This window comes from Streptopelia decaocto (assembly GCF_964273445.1).
Source record: "Streptopelia decaocto genome assembly, chromosome: 2".
NCBI lineage: Eukaryota > Metazoa > Chordata > Aves > Columbiformes > Columbidae > Streptopelia > Streptopelia decaocto.
In genome coordinates this window covers 147,584,610-147,602,142 of record NC_138655.1, presented here as the reverse complement: position 1 = coordinate 147,602,142, position 17,533 = coordinate 147,584,610, and the positions used below count along the sequence as shown (strand labels likewise).

At 39.8% G+C, this 17,533-nt stretch overlaps 1 protein-coding gene across 18 annotated transcripts in view; it reads right to left on the bottom strand.

Moving 5' to 3' along the window:
- The window catches only part of SVIL (supervillin), a 143,264-nt gene that overhangs the window by 105,116 nt on the left and 20,615 nt on the right, over positions 1 to 17,533 (bottom strand). For 9 of the 18 annotated variants that reach the window (XM_082047029.1, XM_082047031.1, XM_082047015.1 and 6 more), the window contains exon 1: positions 4,242 to 4,289. In XM_082047029.1, the coding sequence (XP_081903155.1) occupies positions 4,242 to 4,263 (22 nt within the window). In that variant the 5' untranslated portion in view covers positions 4,264 to 4,289. Of the gene's footprint in view, positions 1 to 1,032; positions 1,573 to 4,241; positions 4,321 to 8,760; positions 8,850 to 17,533 lie in introns of those variants that run through there. The other 9 variants (XM_082047013.1, XM_082047028.1, XM_082047032.1 and 6 more) reach the window with 7 other exon arrangements.

The following is a 17,533-nucleotide window of genomic DNA, read 5'->3' as shown; positions in this document are numbered from 1 at the left end:
CTGAAGGAGGATATTGATTGGACAGTTTCTTACTAAGCCTCACTGCCTCTGCAAGGAGAAGTATTCAATCTTCTATAAAGTATGTACATAGAGGTGACTATTTAAATGTATATCTAACAAGGTCTGTGTGAGAAAGATTAAACATATGGGGGTTTTTTATTCCAATAAAATATTCTTATCCTTGAACTGATAAAGCAGTTTTTAAAAATCAACTCTCCAGGCATGTTCTGTCTTCTGGTATTCCCTAGGCTAAAACACAGGTTTATGTAAGACAGAATATAAATTCTAGATCCATTTGACAGAGAAATACAGATTTGTAATACAAATAAAATGGAAGATGGCCTTAAATTGCTAGTTCCTGAAAGGGAAACTGAAAACCAGAAAAAATATTTCCTTGGCAAGGACACATTTCTTCTGTTTTTGGAGATTAAAATACAACACCTGGAACATCCTTAAATCAAAGAACCTCCTCTTTCCACCCCTCCTGCTCCCTACGCTCTCCCCTTTTAATAGCTGATACTGCTGCAGGAGAGGAAAGTAAAGCAGTGCCAGTAACACCTGTGGTGTCCTAGTAATGTTAAAAATAAGAGAATGGAAAGCTGCAGGAAGCTTTCTTCAGAATGCTCCTAGTCTCAAAATACAGACTTACCTAATGCAACAGTATTCACACGTGTTTATATAACTTCTTAAACACAAGAGAAAATTTCTACAGAAAAATGTTGGTTTTAAATAAGCATTCTTATAGCTGCTAGTAGTACTACGGCTAAGGGTAATGTATTAAAATTGAAAAAGGAGAGACACCTCACACACAAACCAACCAGCGACAGGACTTTCCATTCATGGTAGAATGAACTCATCCTTTAAGCAAAACCACAAGAAGAAAAACACAAAATGCCTTAAGGAAGGCTGAATGACTGGCATGCACAGGTTGGAATAAACCCACTCACATTTCAACCTGACAAAGCCGCAAATATTCCCAAACAACTGGCCCGAGTGACTGCATGCAAACTCTCCAAGTGAGGTGCTACTTACTTCAGAATCCTGTAAAAAAATCCACTTGTCTGCCTTTACACAAGGGAGGAAAGAAGGTACGGATGCAGCAGAAGGGGTCAAAGTCTTCTCAAAATAGTTACAGTTAATGCCTGGAGCTCTCTTTAGTCAGGAATTTCATAATTCTTGTTTCAGAAAAGTTTCTCACTTCAGCTAAGATTCTTTTCCAAAGGACCTAACGCTCACTCGCTAAGAAAACACGGAACAAACTTCACAAAAGTTGCCAAACATCAACATGCAAGGCTGGCAAGGACATGTGCCGTCAAGATGATTCAGATAAGTCAGATAAATTTAGAACAGCGTTTTCCTAAAAGCATGCATTCACTAAATGCAGTAAATATGCAGAAGCTATATCCAAGTGCTGATTCCAAACGTTAGAGCAAAAAATGTATCAGTGAAAATCTCCTTTTAGGAGTTCGCCGCCATCTGAAGTCCTCAATGTTATTCCTTGATCTGCCTTTAGTGTTTCCATCCATCACTGGATTTATCCACATAAAAAGCTATAGGCTCTCCAACCTCAGACGACTGAGCCAAATGCAGTGTGGCAACTTCACATAGGACCAACCTTTTATGGTTGGAACAGTAGAGCTTTGATACAGCTAATCTACCATAAATAGCTCTTGAAACTCAGAAGGATCAAATCAGCTGTTGCAACAGTCCCAGCCTGTAGCTGCTTCAAATCCAATTATACTGTCAACTCAATCTCGCAGCTTTCCTTTTATTCCCCACCATCCAAAACTTTTTTAGTCCTGCTCCTGCGGGAAATTAAAAGCTGCAAAGACAAATGCAGCAGAACAAGATGCATTTAATAAAAACTGAAACAAGTGGATACGTATTCTCACAATTATCTTCAGGAACAGAGGTTTTGTTCTGTTAAAAAAAAAACAGCTAAAGAATTTGATGCTCATAGAAAAAAAATTATCAGCCCTGACTTGTAATTCAAACACACAACTTGAAATAATTAAACAGTTCCAAGAACAGCAAGCTCAGCTTTAAAAAGTGGGCAAAATGAAGCAGATCAAGTTCATGGAGCACCATCTGTGTCCCAGATTAAGGCATAAGGCACTGTATTTCTTGTATATTTTTTTCTGTAACTTAAATACACTTGAGAAGTACTAGAACTCACTGTTATAAATCCTTGTACTACAACGTTTCCTTTCAGGCTGGCAGAATCATTTTCCCACAAAGAAGCTGAGAACTATGACTTAAGCATTCGTAAGAAAGCTTCCAAAATGTATGTTTACTAACCATACAAGTCAACATAACTCTGAAAATTACCAGTAGTGCTACTAGAGCACAGCAATTCCTGAGGAACCAGTGCAGTGACAATGTTCTGGAAAAAGATACAGGTTTGGATGCATTGAAGCACAGGTAAGAAGCATTATCTTTGTGGTTCACCTCAGAGTACAAAGAAACCACACAATCCAAATACATAAATATATGCAAATAAAAGAGGGTTTTTTTTAAACCATATATTGTTAACATCTCCAATGTCTTTCCAAAACAAAGAGATAAATTACTGCAATGCAGTACAGGAACTCTGGTACTTCAAAGGGGAAGAAGTGTCTTGTGGGCAAAGCCTGGATCCGTATCTCCCACGAGCAGCTAAATGCTGAACATTACCAGGACATCCTCGTATAACGCTGGGCATGACATCTACAGCCTAGGCATCAGCCCTTATACAAACAGGAAAAAAGGAGACTGCTAACTCCGGGTATCCAAGCTGCCTTAAGAAGGGCCTCAAATTTGGATCCTCTAGAAACAACTCTAATGAATGGGTCAAAATACAAAACTCATCATCCTCCACGTAATGGAAAATTGTCAGTCATATGCCATTATACTCTATGATCTTGCATTAAATTTTATCTTCTCAGTTAGAGGGTCCGAGTTTTAACTGATTTGCAAAGCATGTAACATACATTGTACACAAAAACAGGCACTGGTTTCAATCCTGCCTACACAGATGATGACAAAGCAACTTCAATTCAGTGTGGGTGGGTTAAATGAAGTGGTTTGCTATCTCCTCTAAATTGTACATGAAGAACCCATCTGGGTCACCTTCTGCAAGTCTCAGGAAAGTCAAAGAGCTGGAAGAAGGCACAGAGAGTTTTCCCTTTAGGCCCTAGCAAATGCCTAACCAAATCAATTTGGATGCAGAGGGGACAGTGAGCTTTTCATTAGCATGGAATAATCTGAGCATGTGACAAGTAGATAAAACAGACCAGCAAGATCTGCCCGAATAAGTTTATCACTTTGAACATGGCTTGTAGAACTTGTCACATTATGCTTCTGCACTGCAGTGAAAAGAAGTAGCCAAACCAACTGCTGACAAAAGTTCAACAGAGCTCTTAAAAATGCAGCAGGCATGCTTGCAACTGGTAAGAGAGAACAGCCGTAAGCACGCTGCCAGAGCACTACCACTGGTGCTTTATGCCCTATCCATAACCATTTAAAATCCAATGTCTTTTATTACAGAGGAATTTGAAGGATGTGAGTTATGACATGGAAACACACCCCCTCTCAAGAAGTGGGACTGGGATTGCTTGTTTCTTTTATAGAAACCACTCTACATTCATTCTCCCTATCACACATTGAACTATGCTAAAGATTCCACTTTTGTGCCTAATTTTTTTGTTTTTTTTTAATCTTATGCGTGCTCTTTTCACATAGACTTCTAGACTTCCCTGGCTATAAACACACAAAGCGGAACTGACTACCACGGAAATGCAGCAGCTTTCCTCTCTTCCTCCCCAATACAACATTTCTGTAAACAGAGAGTAGAGGAAACCACAGCCAATACACTGGTTCCCTACTAACTCTTCACAGCAAGCGTAAGATTCTAGCGTGTGTCTCCCAGAGAATATGACCTCTTATTATCAAAGAGAGTGAGACACCATGCACTTCTCAGACCACAAGTTCTGTCCCAATGAAGACAGAAGTACAAATTAACAGACACACTTCCGATACCAAGGTCTTGCATTGCAAGACAGGAGACGTGCTTCACTGAGTGACAGTCAAGCAATAACACCAATGTAACACACGGTAAAGTGCACACAGCTTGAGAAGTCTGGATTAAGCGTGCATTTACTTAACAATTCAGCTTCCCAGTGTACAGATATCCTCTTTTCAGCTGGGGATGGGAAGGAGAGATTTCCCAGGAAAAAAGACAAATTTAATAAAAAGTGACTTACCAGCATCCATTGTTAGAATCATGACCCCACTTCTGTGTCCCAGGAAGCAGGAAGCCTTACCCATCCAGTGTGTGCGAATGACTCAGAAGGACAGCATGGCTTTGTTTCAGCTTATATCTCCCAGCTCATTCACCCCTCCTCCCTCTCATGGGATAAAAGTGTTGCCTGTGCCTGGCCGTCCCCATTGGCTCAGCTAGCAAACCAGCTCATTTAGCATATTCAAGTTTCTGTGAGAGCACTTTTTTTTATCTCAGAACAAACAATTAAAAAAAAATATAACACAAATCCTTTTCGTATTTCTGGGAGAACAAACTGTTCATTCTTTCACTATCAGACACTTATTACAGTTGGTGTTACTGCCACAGGGTCAAACAACTCCCTGGGCTCTGAATTGATGAGAAGGTGGCAGGTCAGGGAGGAGAGTCCCACAGGTTTCAGCAACACCCAGTTTGGCTGCACCGTCTGTCTATGGGAATAAAGCCACACGTTTGGTGTCAAAGCCCATAACCCCTCCAACCCAGCTTATCTTCAGTGAAAACTGTATATACCCCAAAACTGAAGATCTCCCAGTTTGCCAGGATGTGCTCTTCCATTTTATTTTTAAATAGGCAGAACAGTAAAAGATCGCTGTCTTACTGAAGTCACACACCCAGACTCTACAAGTTAGACTCTGCAGTGAGGAAAAAGTATTTTTTCTTAAGGTGTAGGATTTTCTAAATGTAACAACTAGTATAATGTAGGCTCTGCTTGAAGAATTTGGAAAGCTGTTACAATCTATTTGTGAAACACCACTCCAGTGAGATAACACAGCATTAAAAATTCACCACCATATAAGTGAAAAATCTATCTGATCAAGAGATATCACAACCCTTCGTTAACTTTGATTGAACCATTGGACAGCTTAAAAAGTGCATTTGGAAAAAAATAAGGTGGAAGGGGAGAGGATTTTGTTTCTTTCTGTACTGCAAAATCCTTAAGAACTTGCAGTCAGGCCCCAAAAGGCGAGCTTCTGTATCTTCAGAACAGTATCTTCTGAACTGCCAACAGACTTGATATCTGTACTTAGGGATTCAGCAAACACAGTGAACGAAACACTGGTATTCCTGGTCTCCGATAAGAACTACCTTTTCTAAATAAAGCACGGACATATTAGGCTACTGTCTCACCATGTTAGTCACCGCTAGATAACCTAAGATTCATAACTTTGCAACACAACCACAAGTGTATTTTGGAAGTGTTGCTTGTGGCTGTCGAAATAAACAGAGTACTCCCTCTCATCCCTCCCTCTGTTTTTAGAAAGGTATCAGTTGCAAGTCTCCAACACCAAGGTTTGTAGAGTCACTAATTCAAAGAAATTAGCAAAAGCAGTATAATTGAGTCATCACTTCTCAGATTTCTTGACCTTCTCTTGCTCTGCATGGCTTCACACCAATACTCTTGAGTCACTGCAGTTTGGGGGAAACAAAATATTGCTCAAGATGAACATTTCTGACATCTTCAGTAGGACACTGCAATAAAAGATTTTGAAACAGGGATGAGTAATTCAGATCCTAGAAACAAATCTGAAATCTTTCACTGAATGGAAATAAGGAAGAAATGACCCAGGTGGACAGGCTGCTCCTCAAAAAGCCGTACTATAAAACAAAGCACAGTGTCAGAAAGGATGGCAGCCTGAATGGATTAGTCGTTTTATGCAAAGTTTCCCACACTCACATAGTCAGGATGGTGTTTTGTTGACCATAATAAACAGCTAAGGACACGTGGCAACAGCCCAGGTCACGTGCAGGCAGGCATGTTAAACTTCTGGGAGTGACATCAGGCATAGCTTCCTTTCTTACCAATAATTACTAATTTGAAGAGAGATGCAGCAGTAAGGAAGACACTTTTGCACTCTCCCAATCCCCCCCTTTTTCACCTGGTAACACCTTTACTGAAAACTCACAGTGCTCTAAACAAACAAACAATAAAAAAAATCCATTACAACAAACATGAAAGCTTGGAGTATGCCTTCAAGTAGGGCAATCCCAAAGCTTGAGAGGAACTGTATAGAGAAAATAGCAAAGACCAGTGAAGAGCTGGCACAGTTCTGAGCACAACTGAGCATCTCAACCCTCTGCACAAGATACCAGGCTAATCCAACACTAACATTTCCATCCTCAGGCAAACTTGAGCATCAGTAATATTGCCAGAGAACACCAGGCACAGCAGGTACTCCAAACACACATGTTTTAACAAAAGCATTGTAATCCATTGTATATGAGCAAACCACTTTCAATAGGATGACATTCCCTGTAAGTGTGGCTTTTGCAAGAAGTCTAGTACTACTCTTCTGCAGCAGTAAAGTGCAAAAGTTCAAGAAAACTGTTCTCAAAACAGAAAAAAAAAATTCTGGGTCAGCAAGAGATTGAGAGGTACTTCATGGCATTATTTTTTAAAACCGTGCAAGAAACAGCCTACAAAGAATTCAGGAAAGTAGTTGAATTGAAACCATAGTAGGGGGAAACAGTCTTATTGATATCTGAGAAAATAAACAGGAAATAAATGTTTTTTTGCCTTTATCCTCAGAAGGGAGAGAATGAAATTTCCAGGGAGGTTAGAGAGAATATAGCACAGGTGTTCAACATGCGACATTAACCTGAAGGACACTGCTGCACTGACAGGGGATTTATAAAAACTGGGCATCCCTAGTGTTTGTATTCTATCCTAGATGGCAGAAATGAAACAAGTCACTGTTTTGCAACCTACATTAGACAGCAAGAATTGGCTGAAATTTCTGTAACTAAAAATAAACCAGTATTAGAAGGAACACTGCATGTTTCTTCATATATAAGCAGTGCTGCTAAAGTAAGTGTCCAGGCAGGCAGCACATGAACTTGCAAATGAAGCCTTGGCCTTGCTGCCTTTTGTGGAAGTTACACAATACAGGTAGTACACGATAAATGTTATGCTGCTAACAAAGCCAACAAACCGTAAATTAAAAAATATATATATACACACATATATACATGTTCATAAACTGTATCTACTGGAATGGTATGAAAAGAGAGTGTGACTCAGCTGACCGTGCCCTGCACATTTCCCAGCCTCTGATGTCAACTGGACAGTCTTATCCAGATACAGCTCCAGCAACAAAGTAGAACTCTAGATCATGACCTCCAGAGATCACCAATTTTCTTCCATCATTTTACAGTCTGATTATCTGGAGCTCACGTAATTGCTTACCGAATATTTATTTTAAACCACTTATGGGAACAGTAAATACTGCATAGTATTGCAGATGCTGTGGAAAAACTTAACCATGATCATCTGAAGATTATATATCCAAGTAGCCTGTGGTTTAGTTATCAGAACTTCTCAAGCTATGTCTTGTCATATCTTAACCACATTAGATCTGGAAATTGCATACTGTTAACAACATTTCGTTGTTTAAACTGTCTACTGAGATAATCCACATGGATGTCAGTTGTTGATCTTTTAAAGAACAAAGCCAGAATAGCCATTCACATGGTCTGACAGCATCATCTTCTGAAGATTACAACCATTTTACGATGGTATATACTAAGAAGCAACTTCAGCAAGAAATTCTCTGGAGGCTTCACGTACTTGAGTCTTTGCTGGAAGAAGTTATTTAAGCACGTATTTCCCTTAAAAACCTAAATTTACAGGACTGTTCACATAATTTTCAGTACATGCTTTAGTCTTGCAAGAACTGGCTACTTCTGCTCATCCTCATTAAATTATTCACTGCACAGAAAGTATACAGCTAATAACTGTTATGTGAATGTGCTTGCCCTAAACATTTTTGGAGGAGACTTTATAAAAATGCTTAAATTCAGAGCTGTTGAGACTCAATACATTTTTTCTATGACCATGCTCCAAACCCAAATCTTCGGGAATTGAGGTCAGGTTTCGCTTTTCTACTGCAAACCCTTCTAACGTTTCAAGCTCTTGAGCAGGGTGAGCACTGTCCCCAGTGCCCGCCACCCTCCCTGCCTCCTTTTTTAAAGAAGACTTTAAATAAGCTTTTATTCAAACTTTCACTCTTTAGACTGAGTTTCTTCAGCCTTCAGAGGCCATGGTAAGTTGCAAGGAAAATAGTTATCATAGAATTTTTGAGTAACAACTGAAACTGTGCCTACCATACCTCTGAGAAAAAGCATAGGCTGCATGTGGTAAAAGAACCAGTAGGATGGCAGCTCTTTCCAGGCAGTATGGCCAGAATTCAACATCAGTTCTCTTTTAGAAAACTGAAAGACAGAACACCTATATATCATTTTGCTGATACAAACCAGTGATATCTTCCTGATCAGGTCCAAGCAATAACATCTCTCCACTCGCAAAAATTACACAATTCTCCAAGAGCTACCTGCATTTTATTAACGCTACATACGTACTAGGAAGCACACACCAATTCTTCTTTAAATGTTTGATTCAAGAAAAAAAAAAAAAAAAAAGAAAGAAAACCAATGACCCATAGTTCTTGGCTCACATCTGCATTCATTTTTCAGCACAGGCTCACCTTAAATCCCAAGCATGCTGGCCTGACCCCCTAGGTAGATCTGCATCACCATGTCCAAGTGGCTCACAATCCAAAGGGCAGTCCTCCTCCTACAAGAAGTAAACACAAAAAACATATGGGTTAGAACCACAAATGCACATCCCAGGGTGTGAAATGAACTTGAGAACTCTCAGGCAGTTGCACAAAGGGGATAACCTGATTGACTACAGGGAATGAAGCAGTTTAGAGTATATTGCTACCTTGCCCATTCATATAGAAAAAGACCATCGCCACAAGCAACAGCACTTTACAAAGTCCAGGTATTGATGCACTACAGCTATACTCACAGGGAAATAGAGGTCTTGCAAGTTTGCTAGGAACCCTGAGGAACTTAATGCTGCAGTTAACACAGTCTGAGCCTTTTACATGAGACACATTCTTGAACTACCAACATCTCCAGAAACGCTGAGCTTTTCAAAGAATCACAGAATGGTTGGGGTTGGAAGGGACTTCTGAAGATCACCTGCTAAAGCAGGTTCACAAGAGCAGATCACACAGGAATGTGTCCAGGCAGGTCTTGAATGTCTCCAGAGATGAGACTCCACAACCTCTCTGGGCAGCCTGTTCCAGTGCTCTGGCACTCTCAAAGTAAAGAAGTTTTTCCCCATATTCATACTCATATTTTACTTAACCACTTCACAGAAATTAGTCTGTAATACAGCTTTCAATAAGGTCAAGCAGCACAGAAGACAACAACAAAACAGCAGCATCTACTAAAAGACTATTACCCTCAAGATCTTTAATTTTAAACATCAGTGGATGCAACTGGAAGAGCCAGCTGTCTTCCTAGAACCACAGCGACCAGGAGACAGACCTGAGACCTCTTGTGGTGGAGAGCACTTGACTTACCAAGCAACTCCAGCTCTGTGGGCAACACCTGCCACGTGGCCTCATTCTTCATCCCCATACCTTGAACCACAACTGCTTTTATGTTTTTCTTTAGCAAATACAAAACACCTCTGGCTCTGCCTGTAACACTAACTGCTTTCCCACAGGGTGATTTAGCTCATGTGGAGATTCATGTTGATGCAGTACCCAAATTAGGTTGTTTCAAACTAGCTGAGTTATCCCAGCACCACATTGTCCTTAAGGATACCAAAGCCCTGAACTCATAAAAACATAAAATAATCAACTACTCCAGGCTTGTTACTCTATTCTGTACCACCAATAAAGTTGTTTCTTTCCACAGAGCAGTGAAGAGTTCTGCAATGCAGACCTGAACTCCCTGAAACAGTCTGTCATTTTGAACAGATTATCGTCTCCCTCCTGTAAACCAGCTGGTAGCTAAAACAACATTTTTCCTGTTGTGGGATGAGGTGCAGCACACCTACGTATATTTTTAAGTGCAAAATATACTGCTTTCACTTTCACTGCTGCTTTATTAGACTTCTTTTTTAAGCTACTAAGAGGCACAAAATGAAGTCACGATATCCAAAGTGACCAGAGCAACAACTGTTAAGACCTGCCTGTCAGGTCACTGCTCTACTTCCACTGCAGCTGCTGAACATGTCAGACACTAATAACAGCATCTAGAGAAGAGGTCAAAACAAAAATAATTCATTGAAAAAACAGAAAGACAGACAAGATGGGAATTTTGCCCAAGTTGGGAAAAAATCTGATTTTAGAAGACAAACAAACCTCCAAACACAGACTATCTTAGAGTCCATGGGAACAGATAAGGCAGGTAAGTCCATAATGTTATGCACCTGTTCACACATTTTAACCCAGTTTTTATGGTCTACCCACATTTATCTTTGTATTTCAAGCAGGAAACTTGCCTGAAGTTCCCAAAATATGGTAAACCACATGCTATTGTTTTGCCATTTCCAACTTCCATTCACCCCAAATGGGCTTTCCTGCACTTTGGAAGGATAAATGAGTGGGGATTCACTTCAGCCTGGTAGGAAAGCTGAGGAAAAAAGGTGGTCAGCAAGCAGTAGTTGAAAGAAAGATAAACTATTATATTTCTTCCACAATCATAGACACAGTTACCAAATTCCTTCTTGCTGCTCTGCCTTAGGGTTGCCTGAATACTTCTTCCTTTTTACATATTAACATTTTTAAAAGACAGAAAAGCCAAGGATTTGAAATTCAGCTATCGTTGCAGTCAACTGTGAAGAGTTGACATTTATAATGCACAGCATACAGTTAATCTGGTGTGCACTGCCACTATTTCACTAGCATATTTCATTATTTCTTCTGATTTGGAAAATGCTACATCTGTGTGTTGGAACAAGAGAGAAAAGACCACAGTGCTGCACTTTTGAAGGCCTGAAGCTTTGAAGCCTGACAAAGTCTATAATTTTAAAGGAATCTTGAATATCTGGTGTGAGTTGAACTATCTTGACAGAGTTGGGGTTTTGTTTGGTTTGGTTTTGATCGGGGTTTTAATTTGGTTTTGTTTTTTGTAGGTTTGTTGTTGTTTGGGATTTTTTTTGTTTGGTTGTTTGTTTGGTTGTTTTTTTTAATATATTTGCCTGTGTCACTATATTCTACACACCCTTGTTAGTGTCAAAAGTCTTACAAGTTTTGGCAAGAACACATAATGAGACAAACACAAGTCCTAAGAAACAGAGAGAACCTACCAGGGAACATTTGAGACTGAAATCAAAATGTGACAGCTGGCCATTGAAATCCAGCCTTTTAAAGATTGACCTTGGCTGCAATTTTTCCACACTCTCTCTCCAGTTCATCTGAGAAGTGTTTGGCAAGCACTTGAACCATATATCTGATAACTCCCGTATTTTGAGAGTTTAGAACAAAAGCAGGAAAAGACACTCCAAATAATGTTTTTCCCTTTTTGATGGACTCCGGTTTATTACACAATAGAGGAATCCTGGAATCAGTCAGTACATCATGAAGGAAAAGATACACATCAACATATTATTTGGATACTTGATATTATGAACCAGAAAAAGGGGCTAGTGGGTAATTGCTTCTGCTTAGCCACAAAAATGAGGGACAAATGTCCATCATTTTTGATCCAGGAGAATAATCAAACTCCCAGTTTTTCTAGAGAAAGATTCTTCTGAAGATAACATCAATATTTGGACTAATTTAACACCTGAAAGGTGAACCAGGAAAGCCTGTCACTATGTGCACAGCAGACAGAAATACAGCTGCTCTGCAGGAATCTGCAGTGATCCATCAGGTTATTCACTAGGTTTGCTACAGGACAGCTACAACAGCTTCTCTTCTTTAAGACAAACCTCATAGATCTGGAGCTCTTAACTGCAGAACAGACTTTAAAGAGTTTCATGGAAACAAATGAAGGTTTCGTCCCTCTAATGTCAAAAGGAGAGAAAAAGGAAAGAAAATTGTAGGATGTTTTATTTCTTGCTTAGTGACTTACGTCACATCAGTTCTGCAAAGCCATCCTCTTCTCAGGCTCTTCAAACCCAACTCAATGAAGCCTGACACCACAAAACTTGAAGATGTTTTGATAAGTCCCCATTCTGCAAAGCTTTGGTACATCTTTAATTTTAAAAGAGAATTGAAAAAAATGCAGCCTGGAAAAACCTGGGAAAGAGGTATAGGAGTGCAACAACTTCCCTGTGAAACCAGGAATCCTCACAGAGAGTTCAATTACACCAGAGTCTAACACCTCCTTCACACTATCTCAACTGAGGTGTCATCCTTCTTGATGCTCCAGAAGCATGTAACAGAACATACTGGGCAGCAGCCAAAAGCAAAGGACATTTCTGGACTGCTGGTTATGCTCTTACAGTGTTCCTTCCCTCTTCCACTCCAACAAAAGAAAGGCTACAAAGACTTTCACTGGTCCAGGTCTCTCTTGAACACTCAGAATCACTTAAGAACAGCAGAATTCAGCTCTAAGCCTGCACTTACCCTCTATATTGGTGCTAGACTGTAAATTCTTAACATCCTATGTTCCAATTTTTCTTGTTTTCCAAGCTTTTCGAGAGAACCTACACAACAGTAACAGGATACTGGCACTTTTGTTTGCAGCCTGTTCTCTTAGAAAATACAGTCAAGATCTCAAATCCACCCTGCTGTTATTTTTTCCCATTCCACCATCTTATTTAAGTCGCCGTTTGTGATGTGATCTGCTCCAGGCAGCAGGACTCTCCCTCAGTGCCTTTCTCTCACATTTGACCTCACATAACACTGTCGTAGTTTGACTGTCTGTTCCGGTCCCCCTGCCCAATAATTTTTTCAGAAACATTCTGCTTTTGCATATTCCAGATGCTTAAAGAAATTACTTTTCTGAAGAACTGAAGACCTGCTGAGGAGACAATCTCTACAAGTATCAGGAGAATCATGCCTGACTATGCCTCCTTCAGCACCGCAAAGTGAAGCCATTCACCTGAAGGGTATCAGCTTGGGGCCCAGGAAGCTGAGCGCTACACTAAGAACAAGAGGTGCATATGCAATTCTCCCACCACACCATTTTTAAGTTTATACAGTGCATGAGTTAAGGATGACTCCTATAAATAGCATGGCATGTAGAAATGTATCTGAACCTAAAAGTTATGTTATTGCAACCCAGGATAAACATCTGAGGTGCACATTGGAACAATTAAGTGTGCATATTCATGTTTACCACATTAAAGTGCTGTTATTGATACTTGCCAAAAACTCCTTAAGCAAGGAGAATTAAAAGCAGGAAGCTCAAAAAAGCCCTTTAGCCAAGAAAGTCATAAGACATGTTAATGGGAAGGTTTTTCCACAGTAGTAGGCTACAGTTTCTCTTAGAATCTGGTTTCAAATTTGATGAAATAGGATTCTGCAAGAAACTCTATACCACCTCACAGAAGCTCCCGTCATACACTGACCTCTAGTGTAATAAAGATTCAAGACATCAGAAGTCTCTCCAAAACTTAGAAAAGTTATCAAATTATTTCCCCATCACTCTGAAGGACATTTGCATGCAATAAAAGAGACTGAAATGAGAAGGGCCTCACAGGATTACTCTCAATGGGTAAAACAAGCTACATAAATTGTTCCAAGGGTGTGAGGCTACCGTGGTGTTTACATAAAGTAATCTATAACAAAGCTGGATTTCACTGCTTCAAACACCAGCTTAATTTAACACCTAAACATTCTGAACATACAGAATTGTTTCCTAACTACAGTTTTACAAAGCTCAAATGAAAAACATTGCAAACAGAAACACAGGGTTTCAGCAAGTCCTGTACCAGACCGTTAGATCAGCCCAGGTTCTCTATCAGACTTTCGCAGGGCACGTGGACAGAGCTGCTGACTCTACCTACTGTAGCCAGCACTCAAGACAATAGGTCTGCTCAAAATGTGGTATAAAAATCCTCCTGGGTCCTCACTCACTAAAGACACAGGGCCCACAGTTAGCGGGGCAGGTGGGTTCTTAGATTTCTTAGATTTTCAGGTGAAGTGACATTTTCAAAGCATCCAAGCTTTCCAATGTCTATACACACGGCCTCTGAAATGCAGGCCAATGTGGCTATGTTATAACAAGAGCTTCTACGTGCACTCTTGAGTATAAGCTCTTATAAACTAAAATATTTTCAACAAGATATTAAAGGCTTCAGAAGTACTAAGTTCAAAAAGAGCTCAGCAGAGCATGAAAACAGCCATCATAATTTCAACACATGAAGGAGGTATTCAGAAGTAATTTCAGAGATAACTGTTCAAAACTAAGTTCAGACCAACTAAAGGAGATCCTTTACATTTGTGCTCCCCGATTAGAAGATAAACTAGAAAGTAAGGACTGAGTTTTAAGACTGGTTTACAGCTGTGAGCAACAGAATTTAATAAATCCTTATCTGTAATGACAATATCTGAAATAATAGCTTTGCATTATTTTAAAAAATTATATACTTAATGATGTGTTCAAACCTAAACATCTGAAGTTTCAAACCACTTCTGAAATATATGCAAGTCATTAGGAAAACAACTATTAGTGTCAACCACACTTGCCTTCTGCACAGCAGGGAACTTCTTGACACTCCAACAATGAATTCCACTTCCACATAAGCTGTCACCCACATCCTAAAGTCTGCTTTTTGGATGTCCTATATCCTGCAATCTATACCTAACAGCTTCTCTTGTCAGACTGAGGTGATAGCACCAGGTATACAAGTTGCAGTGAAGTACAGTACCCTTCATGCAATTTGTTAAGCAGTCTAGAAGAAACAGGATTCCTTGTTAGTGGTCCAGAATGCTAAATGTCAAATCTTACCTATAAGAATTGCTTTTCTTTTCTACATCACAGTCATTTTATAGCCAAAAACTCTTCCTCCAGTTACAGCATGGAGTCAAACAGTAGCACTCAGGATTTACAAGGATATCAGTAGCTAAGTAAGGTCATTTCAAGCAGAGTTATGAGTAAGATTCATGTTTTAACGAGAGATCCTGGTCAAAGCCACTCAGCCACACTTCATTTCCAAACAAGTATGCCAACTCAGCCAGATACTACCTCACACACAGCCCATACGTCACTCAGACAAGGAACTACATCAAGAAACCTCTTATGCAAGACTTCAATTTCTTACTAGAAAATAGTCTGCCACTGACTAGAAAAGCACAATACCACTCTCCCGGTCCAAAGGGGGCAACTACATAGAGCACATCAGACAGACTCTGAATAAGAGGTGCATGAAGAAGTGCGCGAGTGAGCTCTGACAACTTGCACAAGAGATCCTTGCCATTGTGTTTGACAGAATGTGTTTTTCCAACTATTTTTTTCCTAAATTCTTGTATTTAATTGAATGCATGTGGTGGTGGGAATGACTTTTAGAACAGTGATGTGCATCAGTACACAGATGTTCCACATTTGTCATGTCACATGAACTTTGTGGCTAACACCCAACCATTAAAAGTCTAAAAATCCTCCTACATAAAAATCAACATGATGCATTTGTTCCTAGAAGAACAGCACACAGTATATTAGATTGCTGGAGACAGATTTCTCCTTTTTAAACTGCAACAAGCTTTCTTTAGTTTCAAGGAAAATAAATAAATAAATAAATACACAGAAATTAAGTTTAATGGTAACTTGACAAAATTTGCCAGAGCTAGGAAAAAGCCCTTCAAATTGAATTAACTGTAGTGTATGGTGTAAAGAAAATGTACATGTTACACATAATCATGTCCAGAATCTTTTTTAGATACCTTTTTCTAAAGAAACTGTGAAAACACAGGAGTGAAGCAGGCAGCTTCATAACCAACACAGACCTCTAAACTCTTCACTCATGGAACTTTCCTATTTTCTTCCTTCCCAGATGAATTCAAACAAAAAATATGGCACAGAAATCAATGCCAGAATACACGACCTAAGTTCTGCCCTCAGATACTTAAATTCAGCACCACCTTAATGATAAGTAACATAGCTCAAAATGCTGTATCTGTCAAGAAATTTGTGTGTCCAGATTAGTGAAATACTCCATTCTATATTTTGCATTAGGCCATTGATAAAGTGTCACACTGCAGATTATGTAAATTATCAGGCGACTGCATACTGACTGATTTTTTTTTTACTGAGTTGGCCATATAATACTGCATAAGGATTTGTTTCAGACACTAATTCCTGAGCTATCATTACTAAAGGGCAGTAGCCCTTAAACATAAACACACTGTAGTTGACAGATCACTGTCTATCCAAAAAATCACATTTCTAAGGGAAAGTTACCTGAAGTAACTATGTATTCCCCATGAAATGCACCCAGCTTATAAGTGAAGACCTACAGTTATGACCAGCTCAGTACATTTGGATTTTGGCATACACTAGAAAGCACCTGTTAATTCATACATCTGTATTTGCAAGCAAACAATTAATTCAAGTAGGATAAATCTAAAGTCACTTCCTACCAGTTATTGCATATGACAGACCTGCAGTCAGCACCCTATAACACAAGAGAGATGGTTTCAATTTCTTGCTGACAGAAGCTTGTGTGACCTTGGAAAAGTCACCAGGGTTGGTCTGTGGCCCCGCAGCAATCGGGGCCAGCTGCTGGCTGCCAGGTTCCCACTCCTCTGCCTGGCTGCCTGAGTCCATCCTGCTCCACAATGTGTTTAATCCTGCACTGACTCATTTCAGACCAGCAACCATAAAAATAATTAAATTGCTTCCTTACACATTAAACACTGATGATTCAGTCTGGGGTCCAAAAAGCAGCGGGGTGCAAAGGGGGAAGTTGGTACATGTAGGTGAGAACATAATAGCTAGCCCCCATAATCTAGCTCCCAGTCCAGCATTCAAGATGAAGAGAACTCTCCAATTTCACAGGAGTCTGGTAAGGATAAATAAGTTTTAAAAGGCATTGAGATTCATGTGAACTATCTGGAGCAATATTTTAGATTATGTGCCTAAGGAACGGGGTATTTTCCAGAGAATACCCATTTTGGACAAGTCTGTGGCTCCCATCACCTGAATTTCTACATTCTCTGGGGGCTCTGAGCCAGAGACTTACTAAAGTGAAATAAAGCTTACAGAGAGATCCACGCAGAGACAGAATACTCCTGGACAAGCCTCTGTTTTGCAGGAAGCTCCAGTACAAGGGAGGTAACAGGAACAGGCCCTTCCCTTCTACAAGGCTGCATGCTCAACAAGATCACCACTTGCTGCTGTTTCTGTGATTCCTTCTGTATCTGAGTGTGGGGCGTCACACAGCAGATTTATCTGAAAAAAGTGCAAAATCCTGGCTTGGAAGATAGATGCTGCTTTATCTCAATTAGACAACACTTAGCTATAAAAAAATGAAAAGGCAAGACATCATCTTCAGGAGCTTCCCTAGAT